A 26,490-nucleotide genomic window follows, 5' to 3' on the forward strand; every position below is an offset into this window, starting at 1 on the left:
TGATCAATAGCCATGAGTACCATTCACAGAGAGAAATTCAGTGGGCTAGTTTCAGTCATTGTGCAAATGTACTGTTTATAAGGTTGGAAACCTGCAGTCAGCTGAGACTAAAGAAGTCACCTTATGATGATGAAACGTTTCTCCCACTGAAAACGTCCAGACGAACAGAATCAACTTTTTGGGGATTTCCTTACCTAGATGATTGAGCATGCATCAAGACAAATACCGGGATTTGACTTAAACTGAACAAAACTGAACTTGATGGAGCATCACGGGGAGGGAGGAGAATCCCAACACACTGTGGATGCAAGGTCCTATTGTCTTTTAGAGCAGAGCGGCTTTAAAAGTGCTTTATTCTTCACAGAGATCAGTACACAACAAAACGTGTGTGCACACACAGAGCTACATTCATATTTCCTTCTTTTACTTCCCTCAATAGGCCCTAATGCATAATGTATCTCTGCCAACATGCAGCTATTAATGTGGCCATGTCAGTGTTTTAGAATGTTTGAACGTCACGATATTTTAAATGGGTTCAATTAATGCGTGCAAAGACTTACGCATTCTCCAAATACAAGAGAAATGTTTAACACACAAGAACTAAATCCAGCTGTGACATGTATGTGTCCAACTGCAACAATAGAAAATGCGGCCAGTTTAAAGAAAGAAGTGATAAAATTTATACTCAGTAGATTCTTAAGAAAACAGACCGCATTAATGAAGGATTTTTCTTCAGCATTCCTGCCGCGCCTCAACTATGAACTTGGGAAGGAGGAGTCTTGCTCCATTCACTGAGATCAACGGCAGACTTTAAGAGTCTGAGGGTTAATATGAAAATGACTCAGCTCTGTATCACAGCACCATGGACCACAGGTGTTGATTCTATCATTCAGGAGTGTGTCTGTTCTTCTCTATGGGCCCATTATAGTAGCTCCAGAACCATTTACCTAGTAATTCTTTAGAGATGCCCTCATAGCGAAGCTTTCTTACTGTGGATACAGAACTCCAAAATATGAAAATATTCTTACTAATTGATCACCGCTTTATCACATCTTAATCCACCAATGTTGGCCTGAAGACAGCAGCTGAGTAGGAGTGGTTCCTCTAATAACTAATTTGTGTCTTCAAAGTGACCATCTCAAAGGTTCACAAAGATCACAAGGTGACTGCACACGGTCACACCGTGATCTGCAACCATTGTTTTTCCTAGTGTGACTGTGCTCTTATTGATGATGATAAAGATGTAGTTACAGTCAGATGTCAGAGAGAATGTTACAGACAAGCCGCTAATGGGACACTAACAGAGTTAATAATGTAAATCGCTGTTATTAAATGACAATATCTAGCTAATATTTATCACAGGACATTATTAGAAGATGGGACGGGGGGTGGACTGTTTGCCGCGGTGGAGGCTGTGGGTTGGTGTGTGGTCCCATTTATTTGTGGGTGGGGTCGTTGACTCGGCCAATGAACATCAGGCCACTGGTGCTTTGATGGTAGATGATGAAGATGAAGGGTCTGTTGAACGTCAGTCGAGGAGGAGGTGAGGAGAACACGGCATCTCCGGTGCTGGTGTCACTGCTGCTCTCTTCGACAGAGATGACGGACTTATGATACACCTGAGAGGAGAAGAAACCACAGCAGAATCTCGAATATTTAAACCTTTCCTGAATAAATAAGCACAGATGTTGTCACCAGGTGATCAAATCTCTGTTGTGACAATGAACACTCTAAAATATGGACGTAATGTCTGGGTCTGAAAAGTGAAGCAAACACTGAAATGACTTAAACCTGTATTCTCTGTAATGGCAACTTGAAGGAGATAACTGAGGGCAAAAAGGTTTCTAGTCCTTTATGAAATTTGGTGGTGAAAAGGGCTTCCTGACCTCTGACCACAGTTCAGGGCTCAGTCCTGTGTTTTAGAAAGGAGGATGACCCAGGGGACGCTTGTGATCACATAGAAAGTGATTGACCAGCAACTTTTTACCCCTTTTGCCTGGATGTTAGACGCTCCAGGCTCTTGTTTTTTTTTAATTTAATTTAATTCAATTTAATTTATACAGTGCCAAATCTCAGCAACGGTCACCTCAAGGTGCTTTATATTGTAAGGTAGACCCTACAATAATACATACAGAGAAAAACCCAACAGTCATATGACGCCACTTTGGCAACAGTGGGAAGGAAAAACTCGTAAAAAAAACCATAGGCCCACCCCAGTGAATGCTGGTCCTATACCAGTCCCTTTACTTACAGAAAATGGCACTACAGTTCTTCCTAGCTGACTTAACAAGATAAACAACAAAACAAAAAAAAGAAGTATTAACCTACAAATTAAACTAGTAAATATCCCAAAAATATATGTAAACCAACAACAAGCTTCAACAAATTTCAAAAATAATAAAAATAAAGAATAAATAGCTCCAACACCTGGAATTACAGGTGTAACCATAAAGAGACTTTATTCTGAACTCTGCCCTTTGATGACATCACAACCCCCCTCCAGGTGGAGATGCCTCATGTCCAAACAGCTCTTAATGTGGCAGACACTCACCTGTTTAAGTTTGGACCCTTCAGCTCCACCCATGTTGCTGAGGTCAGCGTTGTCCTGAAACACCTGGGTGATGTCAAGAGTCTGCAGTGCATCCTTAAGTGAGTATGAACGCTCCAATATGAAGCGAGGAAACTGCACCTCCAATTTCCTGTTTACAAAAGAAGAACATTTATTTCCTGGTTTTAATGAAGAAGCCAGTGGGAGGAAGAAAAGGAAGGAAGAACAGGAGAGGAAGGAGGGAAAGGAAAGGAAAGGAAAGGGGCCTCACGTCTTCTTCAGCTGGCGGATCCAGGCCTGGATCTTATCAGCCGTAACTTCCTCCTCCACGGCAGTGACGTCCACGCCTTCATCGGGAAGAACGGCCAACATGGCTGCGCCGTCTGTCATCGGCAGCTTCAGCACGCCAGCCTTCACCGCAGCATCGTACGCCAGCAAGTACTTATCGGCCCTGAACATCATGGGAACCATGACGACATGATAGCTATCCACGTAGAACCGCTCGTCCTGAGTGGACGACGCATTAAAGGGCGGAGTGAAGCTTGCTGAAACACACAGAAACTTTATTTAAACACATTATTGAGACAAGCTGCAGTTCTTCTGACGTCCAGCAGAGGAGTCAAGCACAGGACTGTGAGTGACCTATGGTATTAACGTCCTGACACTTTCATTGGTGTGGAGATTTTAAGCATGTTGATGCGGGCTCCATGCTATCGGCGTACCAGCAGAGCGTGGACCAAGAACAGGGGACAATCAAAAGAGCCGTCACACCTTAGTTCAAAGACTGAGGAGGTGTAGTCAGCGGAGCTTCGCAGGACTGCTTCAACACTCTAAGTCCCACCCTCTGGCAGATGATACATACCTCGGTAGGCGGTAACGGCGGCAAGCAGCAGCTGGGTCTGATGGTCCACTTCAGAAATGAAATCCTGGACCTGGTCTACGGTCTGCTCCAGCGCCCAGTGGTTGATGGTCTTGACGGCTTCGTAAGCCTCTGTGTAGTCCACGCCCTGAACTGTGCCTCCGAGCTTGGTCTGAACCAGGTTCAGGTAGGATGAGGCCACCTGGACACTCTGAGAGGGGAAGATGGCCGCACCCTGCTGCAGAGAGACTGTCGGAATGGCGTTCCTCAGAGCCTGAAACACATCTGAGCACAGAGGCACCACTTAGAACCTGAACCACAACCAGAATCTGGTGACCCTTGACCTTAAACCCACCTGGGAGTGTCTGAGCTTCCAGCCCAGTCAGCGTGAGTCCCGCCTGCAACTGCTCGCGGGTCTGTCCGTTGGTGGCACTCAGCAGCACTGTCAGAGCAGCAGACAAAGTGAACGGACACAACAGGACGTTCTCGTCAGTGCGGTCGGCGAGTGCTCGGTACAGACGGGCACCAAAGTCCGCGTTCCTGCTGATCAGGTCCTGCAGAGCACTGGTCTCAGAGGAGGCGGGGCTTAGCAGGAGGGCAAGGACAATGCTGACCAATGAGATGGGGCTCAGGTGAGTCATGGCGTCCTGCATGTTAGATAAACAGAGAAGCCTGAACCTGGGGTCCATTCTTCGTACCTCGCTTACTACATCCAAGATCAAATGACACATCCAAGATCAAATCATCGCGCCAACTTTGAGCTCGCTAATCCGGTTCTCCGAACACACCTGTTGTTGACGATTAGTATAGCTGGATGAAGTAATCTGAGATCACTGGGTGGCTTAAAAGGGGCTACGCATCGATAGTAGAAACATTGATCGGCAACCCTTTGATTGGTCGGCGAAGATGTCGAAGGAGCGCGCTCAGTATTTTTCGGCAGCAGAGCAAGAACTCTTGATTGAGGGATTTCAGGAGTTTCAGAGTTTAATTAAAACGCAAGGGAACACTGCAAAGGCTGCAAAAGCAAGGAGAGAGGGCTGGCAGAAAGTTGCTGACAAATTAAACTCGTAAGTAATTTATTATATTATATTACATTATATCCTCTTTCACATTAGAGCCACAACAGGACCCACTAGAACATGGGAACAAGTAAAAGTGAAATATAAGAATATTCTACAGAATGGTAATATTTATCACTTATATTGCTTTTAGTCTCTTGAAAAGAGACCCTGAAATAATCTGTTTGTTTATAACAGCAACAAAGATAAGGGCAGAGCAAATAAAGACAGGTGGTGGTCCTGCACCCCCTCGTCACACCCCGGCTTTTTGTACTGTGACATTTATTGACATTGTGGGTTTTTTGTAAATGGTAAATGGACTGGTTCTTATATAGCGCTTTTCTACTCTTCTGAGCACTCAAAGCGCTTTACACAACTTGTGCATTCACCCATTCACACCCATTCGCCCAAGCACATTTGTCTAAGTGCTTCTTTTAACTAACATTCACACACATTCATACTCCGATGGATGCATCGGAGAGCAATTTGGGGTTAGTATCTTGCCCAAGGATATTTGGCATGCAGAGTAGGGGAAGCCAGGAATCGAACCACCAACCTTCCGATCAGTAGGTGACCTGCTCTACCACCTGAGCTACAGCCACCCTTTGTGTGTAGTTTTACATAACACTCCATCACTTTTACCTGTTCCCATGCAAGGGGTGACTGAAGCATGCACAGTAAGTTGGGAGATATATATATATCTATATATATATCTATATATATCTTATATATATCTATATCTTATATATATCTATATCTTATATATATCTATATCTATAGAGAGAGAGAGAGAGAGAGTGTGTGTGTGTGTGTGTGTGAGTGTGAGAGAGAGAGAGAGAGAGAGAGAGAGAGAGAGAAGCTAAAGGATCCTGTCTATCCCGCAATATACGCTGAATTCTGAAAACTCTCCTTATCAATCTTGCACCTTCCGCAATGGGTTGCTCGCGTACAAATGGACAGGACATGGCTGCGACAGACTTCCCAAATCCACCTTCGCTTTTATAGCCGTGGTCTCTCATCTTGATTACACGAAGTGTTTTACTATTACTACTCTAAAATATGAATTACATCTGAAATAATCAAATACATGAAATAGAATTATTAATAGTACATTTCCCTTTTTTTAGGAAATGACCTGTATGTATCTGTATGATATCAATAAAAGAATCAAATACTGCATTATCTTTAGTTACATTGATAATATTTATTTATGGAAAAACAGTGGAGAAATATCGCTGTTGCTTTCGTATAAATGAAGCGGACATACCTGAGTGGCCGCGATCTAATCCTGTTTACGTAAAGTAAGCCTGCTCCCGAGCAGGTTTACGCTTACGGATCTGTTGCTATGACAGCAAGTCCCGGATGAGCTTCGGAGAACCGAACGATCCAAGATCGCGCGAAATCGTCAACAATCAAATCCAGCTAACTTACTTAGCGAGGTACGAAGAACGGACCCCTGTGCCGTTTACCTGGGGCCCGTTCTTCGTACCTCACTAAGTAAGTTAGCCGGATTTGAATGTTGACGATTTCGCGCGATCTTGGATCGTTCGGTTCTCCGAAGCTCATCCGGGACTTGCTGTCATAGCAACAGATCCGTAAGCGTAAACCTGCTCGGGAGCAGGCTTACTTTATGTAAACAGGATTAGATCGCGGCCACTCAGGTATGTCCGCTGCAGTTATATGAAAGCAAGAGCGATATGTTGCCACTGTTTTACCATAAATAAATATTATCAATGTAACTAAAGATAATGCAGCATTTGATTCTTTTATTGATTTCATACAGATACATACAGGTCATTTCCGAAAAAAAGGGAAATGTACTATTAATCATTCTATTACATGTAGTAGATCATGTCAGATGTAATTCATATTTTAGAGTAGTAATAGTAAATTACTACGTGCAATCAAGATGAGAGACCACGACTATAAAAGCGAAGGTGGATTTGGGAAGTCTGTCGCAGCCATGTCCTGTCCGTTTGTACGCGAGCAAGGAAGGTGCAAGATTGATAAGGAGAGTTTACAGAATTTAGCGTATAATGCGGGATAGACAGGATCCTTTAGCTCAGCGCGACGGTGTGCTCATAGAGAGATATCGATTCTCCCGTGAGGGTATTATTTACTTTCTTCCTCTCTCTCTCTCTCTCTGTATAGATATATATATATATATATATGTATATATATATACATAGAGGACAGTTACAAGTACCTGGGGATCCCACAGGCGAATGGGAACCATGAAGAGGCCGCTAGGAAAGCTGCAACCACCAAGTACCTGCAGAGGGTCAGGCAAGTCCTGAGGAGTCAGCTGAACGGTAAGAACAAGATCCGGGCAATCAACACCTACGCCCTGCCCGTGATCAGGTACCCTGCTGGGGTAATAGGCTGGCCAAAGGAGGAGATAGAAGCCACTGACATCAAGACAAGAAAGCTCCTTACCATGCATGGAGGGTTTCACCCCAAGTCCAGCACCCTGAGGTTGTACGCTAAGCGGAAGGAAGGGGGCCGGGGACTGGTGAGTGTCAGCACCACAGTCCAGGATGAGACAAGAAACATCCACGAATACATCACGAAGATGGCCCCAACTGACAGTGTGCTCAGTGAATACCTCAGGCAGCAGAAACCCAAGAAAGAGGAGGAAGGCGAGGAACCATCATGGAAGGACAGGCCCCTGCACGGTATGTACCACCGGCAGATAGAGGAGGTGGCTGATATCCAGAAATCCTACCAGTGGCTGGACAAAGCTGGACTGAAAGACAGCACAGAGGCACTAATCATGGCAGCACAAGAACAAGCTCTGAGTACAAGATCCATAGAGGCTGGGGTCTATCACACCAGGCAAGACCCCAGGTGCAGGCTGTGTAAAGATGCCCCAGAGACAATCCAGCACATAACAGCAGGGTGCAAGATGCTAGCAGGCAAGGCATACATGGAACGCCATAACCAAGTGGCCGGCATAGTGTACAGGAACATCTGTGCCGAGTATAACCTGGAAGTCCCAAGGTCAAAATGGGAGACGCCCCCAAGGGTGATGGAGAATGACCGAGCTAAGATCCTGTGGGACTTCCAGATACAGACGGACAAAATGGTGGTGGCTAACCAACCGGACATAGTGGTGGTAGACAAACAGAAGAAGACGGCCGTAGTGATCGATGTAGCGGTTCCGAATGACAGCAACATCAGGAAGAAGGAACACGAGAAGCTGGAGAAATACCAAGGGCTCAGAGAAGAGCTCGAGAGGATGTGGAGGGTGAAGGTAACTGTGGTCCCCGTGGTAATCGGAGCACTAGGTGCGGTGACTCCCAAGCTAGGCGAGTGGCTCCAGCAGATCCCGGGAACAACATCGGAGATCTCTGTCCAGAAGAGCGCAGTCCTGGGAACAGCTAAGATACTGCGCAGGACCCTCAAGCTCCCAGGCCTCTGGTAGAGGACCCGAGCTTGAAGGATAAACCGCCCGCAGGGGCGTGCTGGGTGTTTTTTTTTTTTTTTTCATATATATATATATATATATATATATATATATTGTAACGATGGTTAAATGTTATTTTACAGTGACATGTTGGTTATCTCTGCACACTGTTGTTATTTCTTTAAGATACATGTTTGGTTGTGCTGCAGGAAAAAGGGAGTTAATGTGTGCAGGAAGGGGAGGGGGGTCTTTGTGGTTGTGTGTGACTGCGGGGCTGAAGAGAGGCGGTATGAGAGCACTCTCCCCGGAGTTAACGGCCTGTTTGCCTGTCACCGAATAAACGGACAAACTGAGACCAAAACGTTTGGTTCTTGAGAACGTTACACTGGTGTCAGAAGTGAAGAACGTCCGCCTGAAATGCCCGACAACCTGTTGCTGGCGACGCTGACCGTCACGAGACCGGAGGATGTTGCCGGACAAGATTAAGAGGGAGACGGAGGAGAGGGAGGAGAGGGAGGTTCGTCCACGCTCGCCTGCCCATAGAGTGAGGGAAACGGCGCTGCGGCTGTCTGCTGAGGCTGGATTTTCTCCAGGTTTGACTAGGCTCGGGACATTTTCGCACCGTGGCCGCGATTCCGGTGGGGGGGAGTCGACCTCGCTTGGCGCGCCGTCACGTGATGTAAACAAACATGGCGGCGCCCAGCAAGCTGCCGCGAACATAAAAACGCCTAAGTTCGGCGGCAAGACGCCATGGGAAGTGTTTATTGCACAGTTTGAGCTGTTAGCTGTTGCAGCTGGCTGGTCTGAGGAACATAAAGCTCTCCAATTGGCTTTGTGCCTGAGGTCGGAGTTCCACAACAGACGCAGATTGCCAGGAGAGCCCCTTCGCATTTTGGCCCATGAAGTCGAGTGTCTTTGCCGGAGGGCGTATGACAGCATGCCACCATCAGTGCAGGCGGAGTTAGCTCGGGACCAGTTCCTGCAGGCCCTGCGCCCTAAAGAGCTCCGTATGCAAACTCAGCTTGCTCGACCGGCCACGCTCAGTGTGGCCCTGGAGCTAGCGTTGGAGAGGGAGATGCTTGCAGGATCCTCTGGGGGCGCTGATGACACACATGTGGTGAGGGCTATGTCAGCACCTGCGGAGCAGATGGAGATGCCGGCGGGCCCGTGCAGTTTGGTTCAGATGGCTTCTCTGCAGTCGCCTTCCCCTCGGGCTAGCCCACGCCGCCGACCACAGAGCTGCTGGGGATGTGGACAAGTTGGACACCTCATCAGGCAGTGCCCCAAGCTTGCAGTGGTTCAGGGAAACGCCCACAGGCCCGTGTAGGTGGGAGTACACGGGCCAGGGAGTACGACATCCCCACACCACCGCCATTTCCACCCAGTGCGGTCATCGCTGTGGGCTGGACCCAGGTTGGCGACTTTTGCCATGTTCCAGTGATGATTGCGGGGGTTTCCTGTACGGCCCTTCTGGACACGGGGTCCAATGCAACGCTGGTCCGACCCGATGTCGTCCCAACCGGAGCTGCTGTGCAACCGACTAATGTGCGACTTAAGACTGTGACCGGGGATCTGGCCCCAATTAGAGGGAGGGGAGTGTTCCAGTTTAAGGTGGGGGACCTCGGTGTGCCTTATGCTGCCTGGGTGGCTGACGTGCAGGACGCCTGCATCCTTGGGCTGGATTTTTTGCGAGCCATTGGTGGTGTACTGGACCTGGGCAAAGGCTTCCTCATACTCCCTGATGGGAAGAAGGTGCAGCTTATTCCTCCCCCGGTCTGCCCAGCATCTGCCGCAGCATCCACCTCCACCTCGGAGACCCCCGCAGACCCGCCAGCAGAACAGCGAGCGGGGGAGGAGGAGAGGCTCTCAGCAGTGAGGAGCATCTGGTCAAAGAACTGTGAGGGGCTGACTCCACAGCAGCAAGAGAGTCTATGGCAGGTACTAAGAGAGTTTAGTGACATTTTTGCCCTGAAAGAAAGTGATGTTGGCTTGACACACTTGGTAGAGCACGTCATTGAGACCGGGGATGCCCAGCCTATTAAAGTGCGCCCCCGCCGCCTGCCCCTGGCTCATCAGGAGGCTGCTGACAGAGAGTTGTGTGAAATGATGAAGGCGGGCATCATAGAGCCATCTGATAGCCCGTGGGCCTCCGCTGTGGTGATGGTGCCTAAGAAAAACAGCCCAAGGATGCGTTTCTGTGTGGACTACAGACCACTCAACAAAGTGACAAAAAAGGACTCTTACCCCCTTCCCAGGATTGACGAGTCTCTCGATTTAGTAGCCGGATCCTCCTGGTTCTCCACCCTTGACCTGCGGAGTGGCTACTGGCAGGTGCCACTGTCCCCTGAGTCCAGACCGAAGACAGCCTTCTGCACCAACAGGGGACTATGGCAGTTCAAAGTCCTGAGCTTTGGTCTTTGTAACGCTCCTGCTACCTTTGAGAGGCTGATGGACAGTGTGCTGGCTGGTGTCCCACGCCAACGGTGTCTGGTCTACCTGGATGACCTTCTAGTACACGGGAGCTCCTTTGATGCTGCCCTGGATGCCCTGAGACAAGTGTTGGGGAGGGTGGCAGCTGCAGGCCTGAAGCTGCACCCCGACAAGTGCCACTTCATGAGGAGGGAGGTGGAGTTTCTGGGCCACAAGCTGGGTCAGGAGGGCATCGGCACTTTGGAGGAGAAAATTCACACCATTACTGAGTGGCCCACACCAGCGGACCAGAAACAGCTCAAAAGCTTCCTAGGACTGGCGTCTTATTACAGGAGGTTTGTGAAGGGCTTTTCCTCTATAGCTGCACCACTCTTCCGCCTGCTGCAGAAGGACCGTGACTTCATCTGGACCCAGGACTGTCAGCAGGCATTCAACACCCTCCGCAGATCGCTGACGGAGTCCCCAGTCCTCGCCCCCCCTGACCCCACCCTGCCTTTTGTCCTGGACACTGACGCAAGCAATGTGGGGCTGGGAGCTGTGTTGTCGCAGGTTGGGCCGGAAGGTGAGAAGGTGGTGGCGTACTTCAGCCGGGTCCTGAACAGGAGTGAGCGGCGCTACTGTGTCACACGACGAGAGCTGCTGGCCGTGGTGGCAGGGGTGAGACACTTTAAGTACTACCTGTGTGGCACATCATTTGTTATCAGAACTGATCATGCCGCCCTCCAGTGGCTAATGTCTTTCAGGGAGCCAGAGGGACAGGTAGCTCGCTGGCTGGAAGAGCTCCAAGCCTTCAATTTCACTGTGGAGCACAGAGCAGGGACGCACCATTCTAACGCAGACGCCCTCTCTCGCCGCCCATGTGCTGCAGCTGGCTGCCGTTACTGTGAGAAGCGAGAGGAGACAGAGCGGGAACTCACAACAATGGATGGAGCAACACAGCTCACCTGCAGGGCTCTTCTGGTGGTGGATGCAGCGGAGTGGAGGGCACGGCAGGAACAAGACACTGACCTGCTGCCAGTCCTGCAGTGGCTGGAGAGGGAGGAGCGACCCCTTTGGGATGAGGTCACTGGGTTTTCCATCTGTACCAGGGGGCTGTGGGCCAAGTTTACAGCTCTCAGGCTGAAGGAGGGGGTGTTGGAGCGTGCCTGGAAGGATCCTGCCACAGGGGAGGAGAGGTGGCAGGTTGTGGTGCCAAGGTCGCTGAGGTCAGCTGTGCTGGAAGCCTGCCATGGGAGCACTGGCTCCAGCCACTTTGGGGTGTCCAAGACCCTCCGCCGCCTCCGCCAGGGCTACTACTGGGGTCAGCAGCGGAGAGATGTGGAAGACTTTTGCCGCAGCTGTGATGCATGTTCCTCGCACAAAGGGCCACAGGATCAGTCCCGGGCTCAGCTTCAGCAGCAACCAGCTGGAGCTCCAATGGAGCGAGTAGCTGTGGACGTCATGGGCCCATTTCCTCGTACAGACAGAGGAAACCGCTATGTCCTTGTGGCCATGGACTATTTTACCAAGTGGCCGGAAGCATATGCCATCCCAGATCAGGAGGCTGAGACTGTCGCTGATGTATTAGTGGAGGGGATGTTCAGCCGCTTTGGAACAGCAGAGACCCTCCACAGTGACCAGGGGCGTAACTTTGAGTCCAAGGTATTTGCTGCCATGTGCGAACGCCTGGGGATTAAGAAGACCCGCACCACCCCACTTCACCCCCAAAGCGATGGACTGGTGGAAAGGTTTAACAGGACGCTGGCCCAGCAGCTAGCCATCCTTACCTCAGAACACCAACAGGACTGGGACTACCATCTTCCCCTTATCCTCATGGCCTACAGGTCGGCAGTGCAAGACTCCACCCAATGTACACCTGCCCTGCTCATGTTAGGGAGAGAGCTGAGAACTCCCGCAGAGTTGGCTTTTGGGAAGCCCCCGGACGCGCCAGAGGCACCACCAGGCCGGGACTACGCAAGGAGGCTGCAGGACCGGCTGGATTCTGCACATTCCTACGCCCGGGAGCAGCTGGCGAAGGCAGGCCTGCGCCAAAAGAGGAATTATGACATCACCACTAAGGGGAGGCACTTCCATGCTGGGGAGCTGGTGTGGGTCTACAGCCCAAAGAGAAAAAGGACGGTGTCCTAAACTGGATAGCAGCTGGGTGGGGCCCTGCAGCGTCCTGGAGCGAGTGGGGGAAGTTGTTTACAGGGTGCAGTTGCCTCCTAGAGGGAGGAAAGTGGCGCTGCACAGAGACCGGATAGCCCCCTATAGAGGGCAGTCCCTCCCCTCCTTCCCTGAGGGACGTGTACAGAGTTCCCATGACCCTGCACAGAGGGACCCCCGGCCGGAGCTGCGTTCCCCTCCCTCGGACTCTCCACCTCAAAGCCCCGAAGCTCCGTGTACACCCCAGGGGCTCAGGAGGTCAAGGAGGGAACGTAGGCTACCACCCCGCCTCAGAGACTGTGTTGTTCCCTCGGGGACGAGGAACTTATTGCTGGGGGGGCAGTGTAACGATGGTTAAATGTTATTTTACAGTGACATGTTGGTTATCTCTGCACACTGTTGTTATTTCTTTAAGATACATGTTTGGTTGTGCTGCAGGAAAAAGGGAGTTAATGTGTGCAGGAAGGGGAGGGGGGTCTTTGTGGTTGTGTGTGACTGCGGGGCTGAAGTGAGGCGGTATGAGAGCACTCTCCCCGGAGTTAACGGCCTGTTTGCCTGTCACCGAATAAACGGACAAACTGAGACCAAAACGTTTGGTTCTTGAGAACGTTACAATATATATACTTACTGTACTGTATATACTTACTCCCGACTTACTGTGCATGCTTCAGTCACCCCTTGCATGGGAACAGGTAAAAGTGATGGAGTGTTATGTCAAACTACACACAAAAAAACCCACAATGTCAATAAATGTCACAGTACAAAAAGGGGTGTGACGAGGGGGTGCAGGACCACCACCTGTCTTTATTTGCTCTGCCCTTTTCTTGGTTGCTGTTATAAACAAACAAACAGATTATTCCAGGGTCTCTTGTCATAGACTAAAAGCAATATAAGTGATAAATATTACCATTCTGTGGAATATTCTTATATTTCACTTTTACTTTTTCCCATGTTCTAGTGGGTCCTGTTGTGGCTCTAATGTGAAAGAGGATATGATGTAATATAATATAATGTGGTATAATATAATATCACATGATATAATGTAATATCATGGATCACTTACGAGTTTAATTTGTCAGCAACTTTCTGCCAGCCCTCTCTCCTTGCTTTTGCAGCCTTTGCAGTGTTCCCCTGCGTTTTAATTAAACTCTGAAACTCCTGATATCCCTCAATAAAGAGTTCTTGCTCTGCTGCCGTGAAATACTGAGCGCGCTCCTTCGACATCTTCGCCGACCAATCACAGGGTTGCCGATCAATGTTTCTACTATCGATGCGTAGCCCCTTTTAAGCCACCCAGTGATCTCAGATTACTTCATCCAGCTATACTAATCGTCAACAACAGGTGTGTTCGGAGAACCGGATTAGCGAGCTCAAAGTTAGCGCGATGATTTGATCTTGGATGTGTCATTTGATCTTGGATGTAGTAAGCGAGGTACGAAGAACGGGCCCCTGGGCCTTACATGTGAGGTAAACACGACATCACAACAATCAGATGAACAGGTGATCGACCACGTCATCGGTCCACAGGGCCACGCCCTTAACATCTCATGACGTCATTTGTTTTCGTTTCTATTTCCTGATCAGACTTTTAATGTTAATTAATTCTCGATCACTGATCAATCGCTGATTAGCTGACTAACAGCGGAGGAAACAATCACAAATCTTACTGATGATCGAGTCAGTCTACCGCTGTAAACAACAACAAACAACCGACAGGAAACAAACACGTTGACATCATCGTCTGACCTGCAGCTGTTCTTCGATCTTTGATTTTTGATCTGAAGCTTCACGCGACGTGTATCACCGACCAGCTCCCATTCCGACCCTCACCGGAAACTACATCTCAGAGTACGACACGCCCATTTCAAAATAAAAGCCGAAACTTTATATTACGTAAAAAAAAAAAAAAAACAAAAACCGATTTTTTTTTTTTTTAACTCAATAAGATCAGCTGATCGGCCATAAAGGATCTCACCCCGCTTTGTGGTCTTCATCACGTTCAAGAAACGCAAGCTTTTCTTTTCCGGAAAGCGTCAGTTACCATGGTAACAGTGTGTGCCCCTTACCTGGAGAAGATGACAGGAATTTTTCTGATTCAGTGAAGCACAAAACACCATCATACGACAGGGTATGAGAACAATATGGAATGTGGCGATAAAAGGCTGCTGTCCCCTCCTCGTGTAGATGAGTCAGTGAAACAAAGCGATCAGCCCCACAGTGATACATCATCCATCCTCGTTCATGCACGAGGGTGTAACCATCGATAACCTCGCATCTGTCCATTACCAGACATTTCGTTTTGCACAAACCCAATCTTCTACGTTTGTGTTTTCCTTCTGATCAGACGAAGCTTGCTGTTCCATCTCTTCAACGTCCTCATGCTGATCTCCGCCCTGTGTTTATGATTCCAAAGACAAATTGTTTCCTTCCTTGTTACTACAACCGAAAGTACGACCTCGATAACACAGCGGTAGTTTGTCCTGAAACAACAGTTGTAATCTGCACATTACCACTTTTATTTCTCAGACTGATCAAGAATGGCTTTTTATTTTTCTAAATGTGGCTGTACCATCCTCACCGGGATACTCGCTTGCTTCTATGTTGAAAGATTGGGTTGGTTTCCTGTTGTTATGGCAGTGAAACTGTGCAAGCGGTATGAAAAGAAAAAAAAGAATGCTTGGACACTGCTAGCATAATGGACAGGTTTTTGACGGGGCTCCCACACAAACGCAAAGCAGGAGATGAAGTATCGCCAAATAGGTTTCCAAACCAACTTCCTTCCAAGCCAAAGACTAGAAAATATGGTGAAGCATATCTTCCCTTTGGCTTCACCTGCACAAGTGCCAGTAGGTCTCCCCTGCAAATAGTTTTCCCTGCGTCGGGAGCACGCGCTTGGCTCTCCAAATCATGGACAAACAGTATCCAACAATGTTGATTTTTAGTTGACAAACACTTCTTGTAATAACTACTCCTGAAATTTTGGACATGCTAACTCATTATACAGTAAAGTTACAGTGGGATACAAATAATATCAGGCTGATCCTGCCGTAATTTGTTCCCCCCCGGTTCAAATCACAGACAAACAGTATCCCACAGCTGTTTTTGTTTTTGAACCCATTTTGCACAGAGAGGCATTTTTTGAAAAATGTATTGATAGCAATGTTGAATATTATTACACAGGAAAAAAAACAACTACACGTAAAATAATTACGTAACTGTGTGTGTATATGTAAGCGTGTAAAAACTGCAGATAGATTAACAGTAACAGTATTTTGTCTCTATCTGCCATTCTGCAATTCATCTCATGTAAACAATAACTGGCGCACAGCGTGACGTGAAAGGTATATACCTTTGTCGTCGCGTGACGAACTCTGTAATCCTCGTCCACACATAAACTTAAAAAAGGAGTTTCAAATAATCTCCGTTTTCGGTGAATCGCAACACAGTTTACGTGTTGACGAAACGCCCAAACGCATAGAAACAGCTGCGTTTTCAAAAATACCCGTGTAGGTGTGGACGTAGCGTAAAAGAGTTAGTAGTATATTTTATTACTACCTGTAATTTATTGCCGTTTACTTGTATTTGCTTAATTGTTTACTAAATGTTTGAGGTGTGAAATAAACCGCAATGGAGTTTGTAAAAATATGGGTGTGTGTGTTTGGAGGATGCGTTTGTGGGGGGGGGGCAACATTTTTCTTGTAAAACAAAGGGGGGCCTGCCAAAAAAAGTTTGGGAACCACTGGGTTAACGGATGGCACGACACGCAGTGAATTACTCTGAGAAGGTGCATTAAAAATAAAGGGACCGATGCACATCGCAAGTTAGCTCGCATAGACACATTAGTTGTGCCGCTTCTTAATGACGGTATCTTAGCTAATTACCCAATTACCAGATTCAACTTGTAATTGGCTAAAAATCACTTAGCCTACCGGTGAGAGGGACCTTGCTAGCTGGCAGTTTTTTCAAGCGATGCTGAAATTTCCACATTCCGACACTTCAAATGCAGCTGTCCGCTCAGCGCAGCATCAGCACCACGGAAATACACACAAATACAATACTTTACTATGCCAACATGTGCGAACAAATATAGTTCTATAAAGTTGTTCTATATAACGTGTAACTGTTGATATAGAGCATTATTAAATTTATTGCTAATGCAATGGTTGATATGGCACATTGACTTCTGAGGAAATTTTAGATGGCACTCATTATCATAAAGGTTGAATCAGTCTGACGGAGGACAAGCTCTGCTGCGGGGGTGATGGGCTGTCCATGATGGAGAGCAATTTGTTCTGTGACCTCTCTGACCCTCCCCGACTCAAAAGCTTCCAAATTCTGACCAATGATGCTTCCAGTCTTGTGGATTAGTTTGTTGTTCTAGCTGCATCTCTGCACTGATGCTGCCCTTCAGCAGAGTAAACGGTGCTTGCTGCCACAGACTGGTAGAACATCTCCAACATCCTGCTGCACACATTAAAGGACCCGAGCTTCTTTAGAAAGTAGAGTTTCTCGTACACAGCATCACTGTCGGTCCTCAACAAAAAGCATATTTTTTTTTACTTAGGACTTTCATGTCGAGTAAAAAGGTTACTTCTATAGCACATTTAAAAACCTCAGCTGAAAAAGTGCATAAAAGTTACTAAATCAACACTGAATATTGTTTTTAGCATGGATCAAGAAACATCCAAGATTAGCTGTTTCACAGGCCGCAGTGACCTGGTAGAGTGCCGGAAGGCAGCGCCAAACCATCGAGACACATAACAAGATTTAAAACTGGATCCTCAAAGGAGAAACACATATTTAAAGGGATAAACGAGTCGCAGCTGGAAGCCGGTGTGAATCCCTGCTTAACGATCAGGCTGACAACACTTTCAGGCTGCTGCAGACACTCTGTTTCCATTTCTGTTGTAATTTGATTACACTTCCTGTTAAATGTGTTCAGTCACTAAATCATGTCAAATGACATTTAAAAGGTTTAGTCTGAAAATAATCTGAATCCACTTTAGTGGGTCAACCAGAACCAAATCATAGGCTCCTGAACAGACCAGAGTCCACCTGCACAGCAGAATCAGGATCATGGATCAGTCCGGACCTCCCAGCTCATTCTGTCCAGATCTAAGAGATATGAGGCCACTAACACACCTGTCTGACCCCCAGTCAATGCATCAGCGTCCACAACCTTCAGAACAGTCAGGAAACAGTGTGATCACTCTTGAATAATCTGATGGTACTGATGCTGTTTAATAAAGTTTATTTTCTATTTGAAGTCCAGCTCTCAACTCCTCTGAGCCCCTCCGTCCACACGGCAGTGTCTTGTCCGTCACGTGCCAGGTGAGGTGCAAACACCACCTCCAACCTGCGGAGAGCACTGCTCTGTTCACCACGGATGACCATCCCTTGGAGACGGCGCATCATCAGCCGAACCATCACCTGATTTGCCCACGCCAACCCGAGAGCAGGAGACACGGTGGACGACGAAGGCCTGAGTAGGAGGAAATTTACGCTGAAGTGGTTCTGAGGTCAAAGGTCAAAATGTGATCAGCTCATAAAGAAGATATCTGATTTACCCCATACTGTTGTGTGATTGGCTGAAAACATCTGTTACCTGGAAAACAAACACCTGTCACTGATTAGTCGTCAGAGATAAGAGACTGAACTCTGATGTGCTACCTGGATGGTGTTACCTGGTTGATGCAGAGCACAGGTGTGCTGAACTCCTGACTCAGGTGATGCAGCGTGGAGGAGAAGGTGAGTAGCCGTCTGTTCCTCTCTAGCCAATCATCGGCCTGGAACTCGGCCCTGAACAGCGCTGCCACTGAGTCGACCACGATTAGGCGCACCAGACCGCGTGCCAGTAGGAGGCGGGCGCGACGTGTTAGGCACACCTGGAGGGAATCCTGAGGAAAAAGCAAGAAGTTATGGGTTGTAACGGGCTCTGAACAGATGTCACATGATCAGACTTACCAAGTCGGCGGCATGCTCAATGTAAACGTGGTCGCTGAAGCGAAGACTGTTTACAAGGTCCGCAGGAACATCAGAACGCAGACAGACTTGCTCGCCAATCAGCTGGTGCAGACGCTTAATGGGAAATGAGTCCTCAGTGCAGACATACAACGCACCTGGAACCAACAACGAACACACTAATAATGAATGTGACAGAGGTGATTTATTAATTTACAAATCAGCAGGTCATTGAACAGGTAAAGTAAGTAAGTAAAATTTTATTTATATAGCACTTTTCTAGATAAAAGAGCACAAAGTGCTTCACACAGAGATAAAGTATAAAACAAAAACAGACAAAAGTTAACAAAATGCAATTTTAAAAAGATGCGTTTTTAGTTGTTATTTAAAAGAGACTACTGAGTCCACAGATCTTAAGGTCAGTAGGAGAGAGTTCCAGTCTGGGAGCCACAGTGGCAAAAGCTCTGTCTCCCGTAGTTTTCAGCCTTGTATGCGGAATAACAAGTAGGCCTTGATCACATGACCTCAAGGACCTGCTAGGGACATAGGGCTGTAAAAGTTCAATGATGTAAGCTATGCTTGTCCGTGAAGGTCAGAACCAGAATCTTAAAATGGACTCCGAATTTAATGGGGAGGCAGTGCAGCTGTATTAGCAACGGTGTCACATGTGAGTACTTTGATGATCTGGCCAGAAGCCTTACTGCAGCGTTTTGAACAATCGTCAGATGCTCAAAGGAGTTTTTGCTTAGACATGTAAACAGTGAATTACAGTAGTCCAATCATGATGGAATGAATGCATGTATAACAATCTCCAGGTCTCCAGGATAGTTCATGTCTAACCCAAAGATTAGACATGAACATCCAAAGTGAGAGGTGGGTTAAAAGTTATTCAATTCAATTTTATTTATATAGCGCCAAATCACAACAACAGTCGTCTCAAGGCGCTTTATATTGTAAGGTAGACCCTACAATAATACATACAGAGAAAAACCCAACAATCAAATGACCCCCTATGAGCAAGCACTTTGGCGACAGTGGGAAGGAAAAACTTCCTTTTAACAGGAAGAAACCATCGGCAGAACCAGGCTCAGGGAAGGGCGGCCATCTGCTGCGACCGGTTGGGGTGAGAGAAGGAAGACAGGATAAAAGACATGCTGTGGAAGGGAGACAGAGATTAATAACAAGTATGATTCAATGCAGAGAGGTCTATTAACACATAGTGAGTGAAGAAGGTGACTGAAAAGGAAAAACTCAATGCATCATGGGAGTCCCCCAGCTGCCTATGCCTATTGCAGCATAACTAAGGGAGGATTCAGGGTCAGCTGGTCCAGCCCTAACATATAGTTAGCCAACAGGAATGTTTTAAGCCTAATCTTAAAAGTAGAGATAGTGTCTGTCTCCCAAATCCAAACTGGAAGCTGGTTCCACAGAAGAGAGGCCTGAAAACTGAAGGCTCTCCCTCCCATTCTAATTTTAAATACTCTAGGAACAACAAGTAAGCCTGCAGTGCGAGAGCGAAGTGCTCTAATGGGGTGATATGGTACTATAAGGTCATTAAGATAAGATGGGGCCTGATTATTTAAGACCTTGTATGTGAGGAGCAGGATTTTGAATTCAATTCTGGATTTAACAGGGAGCCAATGAAGGTTCCTGATAGCTGATTTCACAAACGTCGAAAGGGGACCGAGAGCATTCATTATCTTAGGTACATGTCTGTCAAGAGCACATACAAGGAATTCAGATTCAAACATCTTGGGGGTTAAAAGAAATGTATAACTGGATGTCATTTGCATAGCAGTGGTAGCAAATGTCCTCAAGGGGCTCAAAATATGCTGGAGAGGAAGTAGAATAAAAACAATAAAGGCCCCAATACAGAATCTTGTGGCACACCATAGGTGAGGGAAGTACTTAGAAACTGCCACAGAAAAGTATCATTCATACAGATATGAGGAGAACCACTTTAAGGCAGATGCAGATACACCGACCCAATATTTCATCCTTTCAAGCAGAAGGTGATGGTCAGCTGTATCCAAGGCCCGAAGTGAGGTCCAACATCAGCAGAACAGAACATTTTCCTGCATCATTTTGCATCAAAATGTCACTGGAGACTCTAAGAAGGGCTGTTTCAGTAGAATGAGCTCTACGTAAGCCAGACTGAAATTTGTCAAGAATATTGTGTTTATCCAAAACTGCTGTAAGCTGCTTAGCCACAACCTTTTCACTGAATGTATCACAAACCTATTGATTGGCAAAATCCTGATGCGTTCACTGACCTGCGCCCAGCCCTCCGTGCTCTGCTGGGTACTGCACCGAGAGGCTGAGCTGCAGGCCCACCTGAGTCTTGCCGGTGCCACTCTCTCCAGCCAGCTCAGTGATGCCCCCCACAGGCAAACCGCCCCTCAACAGGCGGTCCAGAACTGGACAGCCAAGCCTGACGCCAGACACGCCGTGCTGCAGCTGCTGTGCTGAACACACACACACACACACACACACACACACACACACGGTTAATGCATGCCATCACACAGTATGTCCAGTAAGACTCTTTCTCCTGACCTGTGATTGGAGGGTGCCTTCTGCAGGCGGCAGCGGCAGCAGTGATCAGCTGCTGGACATCAGAGTTCGACAAACCGGTGAGTCTCTGCAGGTCTGGAGCAGAAGCACAGACCACGTCCTGCACAGACTTTAGCTGAACTGCAGCAAGAGAAGCACACATGGTTACCACGGAAACAATGGAAACAACCAAAAAATAAGGAAGTCCAAGCAATTCACCACATCTCTGATCTTTGGTGTTCACTGTGTAATCTGTAATAATCTGAATAGATTCTTAAAAAGAGCCAGCTGTCTCAGCTAATTACAGGCCAACCTCTAACGTTCCTTTCATCTTAAACATTCTTGAAAGAGTAGTTGTCAAACAGCTAACAGATCATCTGCAGAGGAATGGCTTATTTGAAGAGTTTCAGTCAGGTTTCAGAGCTCATCACAGCACAGAAACAGCTTTAGTGAAGGTTGCAAATGATTTTCTTATGGCCTCTGACAGTGGATTCATTTCTGTGCTTGTCCTGCTAGACCTCAGTGCAGCGTTCGATACTGTCGACCATAATATCCTATTAGAACAATTAGAGCATGCTGTAGGTATTAGATGTAGGTATTATGTGGGACTGCTTTCTTCCATTTGCGCAATCTCTCTAAAATTTCAGCTATCCTGTCTCAGAGTGACGCTGAAAAAGTAGCTTATGCATTTTTACTTCTAGGCTGGTATACTGTAATTCATTATTATCAAGATGTCCTAAAAACTCCCTGAAAAAACCTTCAGTTAATTCAAAATGCTGTAGCAAGAGTACTGACAGGGACTAGAGAGAGAGAGATTAGTCCACACAGTTATTATATTTGGAATAACAAGGATATCCTATATAAAAGAAAATCTCTCTTCTTAGATAGTTGGTTTAGGAACATTATTTTAGTCAACCAATTATTCAATTCAAATGGTATGCATTTCTCATATGACAAATTTTGTCTACATTTCAATTTAGCTACAAATCATGACGATTATATTAAAGCATTTGGGTCTATACCTTCAGGGGTTTGTATGCTTTATAAGAATAAACACTAATATCCCTTCATACCAAAGACCACTGGCATCTCCAATACAAACAGTTGTTGGTAAGATATGCTTTTCTAAGCATTCAAAAAACAACAATAAATCTATCAGATCTTTATTTCAGAATAGTATAACCACGCTACCATATGTAATGTTTTTCTGGAACCGGTTGACTGATGGTATTATGTGGAACGAAGTTTGGAGACTACCTAATCAGTTTTTAATTACGAACAAAGTTAAAGACATTTCTTATAAATTAATACACAGAATTTACCCATCTAAAGATTATCGTCAAAGCAAATTCAAATTAGACATTGATGCAAACTGTAGCTTTTGTAAGACTTGCAAGGAATCTACTATACATCTTTTTTGGTTTTGTCCCCTTGTACAAGACTTCTGGCAGAGATTATGTGCTTTTATCTCAGAACATGTATTTAAAGGATTTGCACTGTTTCGGAAATATGTATTATTTGGTCTCCACAAAAACCAAAGACAATTCAACATTGATAACAGGTATATGATTAACTTGTTAATCTTAAAGGCTAAATTTCAAATTCACAAATCCAAATGTTTAGGAAGACATTCCTCCTTTTATGTATACTCCTATGAGCTTTTATAATATCTCAATTCAATTAAGAATTCTACTAATCCCAAAGCTATAAAAACTATGGTTGTATGTGAAAAAATAAAGATCCTTCAATCTCTTTACTCTTTGGCTTAATCAGTTAAACTTCTCCCCCTAGCGCAGGGGTCGGCAACCCGCGGCTCCGGAGCCGCATGCGGCTCTTTAGTCCTTATAGTGCGGCTCCGCGTGGTTTGGGAAAATAAATTAGAAGTATTTAGCTGAAGTGCATTTTATTTGTGTTTAGTTCTTTTTTAAAAAAAAAAACTTGTAGTTCTATATTGGAAGATTGTTTTTTTTTTAAAATATAAAAATAAAATTATATTTTATTATTTTTTTCATCGCTCAAAATAAGCGTCACACTCGGGGAAGCCGGTGTACCCGCCGAAACGCCGTGCATTTATCGAGACTTTCAACCCCAGATAGGCCAATTATGGATCTTCGGATCCACATTATGTCGGCAGCTGTTCTCAACCGTGAACTATGTTAAAAACAAACACCGCTCACCTCACAGATGACAGCTTACACTCCTGTGTAAAGATGAAAGCCCCGATTTGCAGACGCTGTGCGCCGAGGTTCGGGACCAGAAGTCTCATTGTAAACATATCACGGCCAGTGTTGGGTAAGTTACTTTAAATTAGTAACTTAGTTACATTACTAGTTACTTCTCTAAAAAAGTAACTCAGTTACTTCAAGTTACGCGTTACTTTCAGAGTAACTAGTTACTAGGGAAAGTAACTTTGGTTTTACTCAGAATTCTCTTGTTAAGGTGTTGCTTCCGTAACTGGATACCCAGCCAGATTGCCAGTCTTCTAGCTTGCTTACTTGCCACAAGTGCACTGTGCCACCTACCAATAGAAAGGAAAAAATAATGTGCACATTTCCACGAGAGAAATCCCACGCCTGGACCGTCGTTGACCGCCGCCATGATTCTAGCCTGCTTTTTACATCCAACACAAAAACTGCAGTCGTGGTGCTTTTGATTGTACTCAGAACTTGGAAATTCTGCCTTCTGAATAGGAAGATGTAGGTAACACCAGACTGCAGATGAGCTGCATCCAGGGCTGGACTGGGACAAAACAATCGTCCCGGGCATTTTGACTAGAGACCGGCCCACCATTATAGGAAAAATCATAAAGCCTTTGAATGAAAACAAACACTGTTGTGACAGTGATGTACACTGTTCTGATGGTATATATGTATCAATCTATCAATCGTTTGTTGTAAGACTCAGATAATTATTTTTTTAAAAGCTAGACATTTTAAATGACAATAATAAAGAAAACTATTTCCTTGTCCCCCCCTTTCCCTGTTAATGCCCTACCTGGCCCCCTGGCAACACTTTGCTAGACCCGCCCCTGCACAGTTACCAGCTGTCAGCTACTTAGAAAAGGATCCTGGTGTTATTTGTCTCTCAGAAACAGTTCATAACTTCCCTTCAACTCATTCATGTCACCTAAAAGGTAAACCTGTTTCTCCATCACCTGTTCAGCTCTGATGATTCAGTAAGGACATCTCCTGGTTTCATCTGCATGTTTCCCTCTCACCAGATAACCAAACCGATATCATGACCAGCAGTTTTACAGCTGTGGCTCCAGCAAACATCAGCTGATACTAGCAATTAATATTAAATAAATTCTAACAACAGCTGATCAAGCTTAAACGTGCTGCTGTTGTTTAACGCGACATCCGCTGGTTTCCTCTTTCTGGCGCAAAGTGGGCGATAAATAAACAAGAGAGAAAAGCCGATCAGCTGATCATTGATCAGTTTCGTGATTGAAGTAGAAACAGGAGAGGAGAGAATGAGAGAAGAAGAGGCAGCTGTGCAGCTTCAGCTTTGTGTCTTTTTCATTGTAGCTGAAGTCCGGGACAAACTGTGTTCCTTTTCACTTCAGTACAAAACGCGTAATATTTTCTCTGAATACCAGACGATTCTGTTTTTTAGGGGACGGTTGGCAACTCTAATAATTAACCGTATGAACAAAATAAAGTTCAACATCAGTAACATAGCACCCACCCAGCTGTATAGAAACTCCGCCATGCTAGCTAGCACGCAGTACGAAAATGTCAGCATACCGAAAATAAACTCCACCTAAACTTGGTTTATATCTGACTCCGATAGACTGCAGGTCATAACTTCTTACCTGAAGTTCAGTTCACCTGACACGCGGACCGGCGGCCGCTTCGGGTCTCTCCTCTTGCCTCCCTTTTCCTTCATCCACCTGCTGGCTTCCACCACTTGGTAATGTTATTGAATCTGTGGAAGCTCCGCGATATCCACCACACGAAGTAACGAGCCTATCTAAATCCCAGTAACGAGTAACGCGTTCCTGGTTTTGGCATAATAACTAGTTACCGTGCTCGTTACCACAATAATAACGTAGTTACTGTAACGCGTTACTTAATAACGCGTTAGTCCCAACACTGATCACGGCAGACCCGACGATGTTTACATGGATATGCTTTTCAGTATCTCTTTATTGACCACTTTTCACACACGGTTGCTGTATGCATACAGCTGGTTGTAGCTTTTCAGCTCACAGCCCGACATATACCAACAACAGCAGAGAGAGCACAGGCTTTAAGGCGGCGAGGCGTGATTGCGGGTGCCGCTCAGGTGCGTCCGACTCCCATTCAGCGGCACTGCAGACCACGCCCCGCCGCACGCATTAACAAGGTAAAATAGATATTTAGGCAGAATTTTGCAAATATCTATTTTTTTAGCGGCATAGTGCTTTTTTCCAATTACTTTTTAAAAGGGTGGCGGCTCACAACAGTTTTTGTTTGCTACATGGATCATTTTAGTTCAGGTTGGTGTCTTTCCTTTTGTTATATTTCTTTAAGAGTTCAAAATGTGTTAATTACATAAATAAAATGTAATTTTCTCTGTAGCACTTCATGGATTTTATAAGCAACACACCTTAGTTGCTCTGTGGATTCTTTTAAAAAGCAGTTAAAAACTTTTCTGTTCAAACAAGCCTATTGTTGATCTACGTATTTTATATTCTTTACACTATTTACATTTGATCTTTTACATTGTGTATAATGTCTATTGATTGTATTGTTTATTTTAATATTTGTGTACAGCACTTTGTGACTGCCTGTCTGTGAAAAGCGCTTAATAAATAAACTTTACTTACTTACTTTAGTTGTTCACACAAAGCACAAAGGTAAAAAAAAAAACAATATATACAGTGTTATCTTCATTTTAGATGCCAAAAAGTATTTGCGGCTCCCAGTGTTTTCTTTTGCGTGGAAACCGGGTCCAAGTGGCTCTTTGAGTGTTAAAGGTTGCTGACCCCTGGCGTATGTGTATTGTAGGTTCTGAAAAATGGTCGTTTTTGTTTGTTTGTTTGGGGTTTACAATTTCTGTGAGTACAACACCTTTAATGTAATACTGTTTAATTCTACTTTGTACTGATCTTTAAATAAAGGTTTAAAAAGAGAGAAAAAAACTAGAGCGAGAGAGCATACTTCTCCTATATTGGCTTCCCCTCACTGGCTCCCTCGTTAAATCCAGAATAGTTTGAATAACTGCAGATTAATAACATCAGCTGAGTTCGGTGCTGTTACCTCTCCTCAGGGCAGCGCTGACCCGCGGGTGGAGCAGTAGTTGATCGCAGTTCATCCCGCTGACTTCCGTCCGTCCGACCGTTCGTCTGTGTGTTTGTTTACATCAAAAGCGCCACTGCATCGAAAATAACCCGCCGAACGAGAAACGTCATCAGTCGGCGCCGGGTGGTACAGTTCAACACAGTCCACAGGGGGGAGGAGCGGGGTTATTTCTGGGTCAAAAGAAGTAGAAACCGGGTTTGTTTTATTGAGTCGAATCCAGATGACGCGATCTAACGTATTGGTGA

The 26,490-nt window shown here is 45.9% G+C and overlaps 2 protein-coding genes across 6 annotated transcripts; both read right to left on the bottom strand.

Moving 5' to 3' along the window:
• Nucleotides 1-317: 317 nt before the first annotated feature.
• On the bottom strand, nucleotides 318-15,066 carry LOC100707049 (protein Z-dependent protease inhibitor). 3 transcript variants are annotated; one of them, XM_005460232.4, is made up of 6 exons: nucleotides 14,513-15,066; nucleotides 3,763-4,054; nucleotides 3,411-3,692; nucleotides 2,820-3,093; nucleotides 2,552-2,699; nucleotides 318-1,619 (listed from the first exon to the last, which is right to left on the bottom strand). In XM_005460232.4, the coding sequence occupies exons 1-6, from the start codon at nucleotides 14,564-14,566 to the stop codon at nucleotides 1,437-1,439; spliced, it is 1,233 nt and encodes a 410-aa protein (XP_005460289.1). In that variant the 5' UTR covers nucleotides 14,567-15,066; the 3' UTR covers nucleotides 318-1,436. The 3 variants fall into 3 exon arrangements, with proteins under 3 accessions (XP_005460289.1, XP_025754658.1, XP_019201184.1); XM_025898873.1 differs by lacking the exon at nucleotides 14,513-15,066 and adding an exon at nucleotides 14,422-14,444; XM_019345639.2 differs by lacking the exon at nucleotides 14,513-15,066 and adding an exon at nucleotides 14,193-14,327.
• A 1,511-nt stretch (nucleotides 15,067-16,577) lies between these two features.
• Nucleotides 16,578-26,343, bottom strand: xrcc3 (X-ray repair complementing defective repair in Chinese hamster cells 3). 3 transcript variants are annotated; one of them, XM_005460240.4, is made up of 7 exons: nucleotides 26,204-26,343; nucleotides 20,964-21,101; nucleotides 20,681-20,872; nucleotides 18,411-18,565; nucleotides 18,131-18,343; nucleotides 18,014-18,051; nucleotides 16,578-17,928 (listed from the first exon to the last, which is right to left on the bottom strand). In XM_005460240.4, exons 1-7 carry the CDS (start codon nucleotides 26,256-26,258, stop codon nucleotides 17,697-17,699), a joined length of 1,023 nt encoding a protein of 340 aa, XP_005460297.1. In that variant the 5' UTR covers nucleotides 26,259-26,343; the 3' UTR covers nucleotides 16,578-17,696. The 3 variants fall into 3 exon arrangements, with proteins under 3 accessions (XP_005460297.1, XP_013119769.1, XP_025754659.1); XM_013264315.3 differs by having other exon boundaries at nucleotides 18,014-18,066; XM_025898874.1 differs by lacking the exon at nucleotides 18,014-18,051.
• Between the last annotated feature and the right edge of the window lie 147 nt (nucleotides 26,344-26,490).

This window comes from Oreochromis niloticus, linkage group LG15 (genome assembly GCF_001858045.2).
Source record: "Oreochromis niloticus isolate F11D_XX linkage group LG15, O_niloticus_UMD_NMBU, whole genome shotgun sequence".
NCBI classification, from domain to species: domain Eukaryota; kingdom Metazoa; phylum Chordata; class Actinopteri; order Cichliformes; family Cichlidae; genus Oreochromis; species Oreochromis niloticus.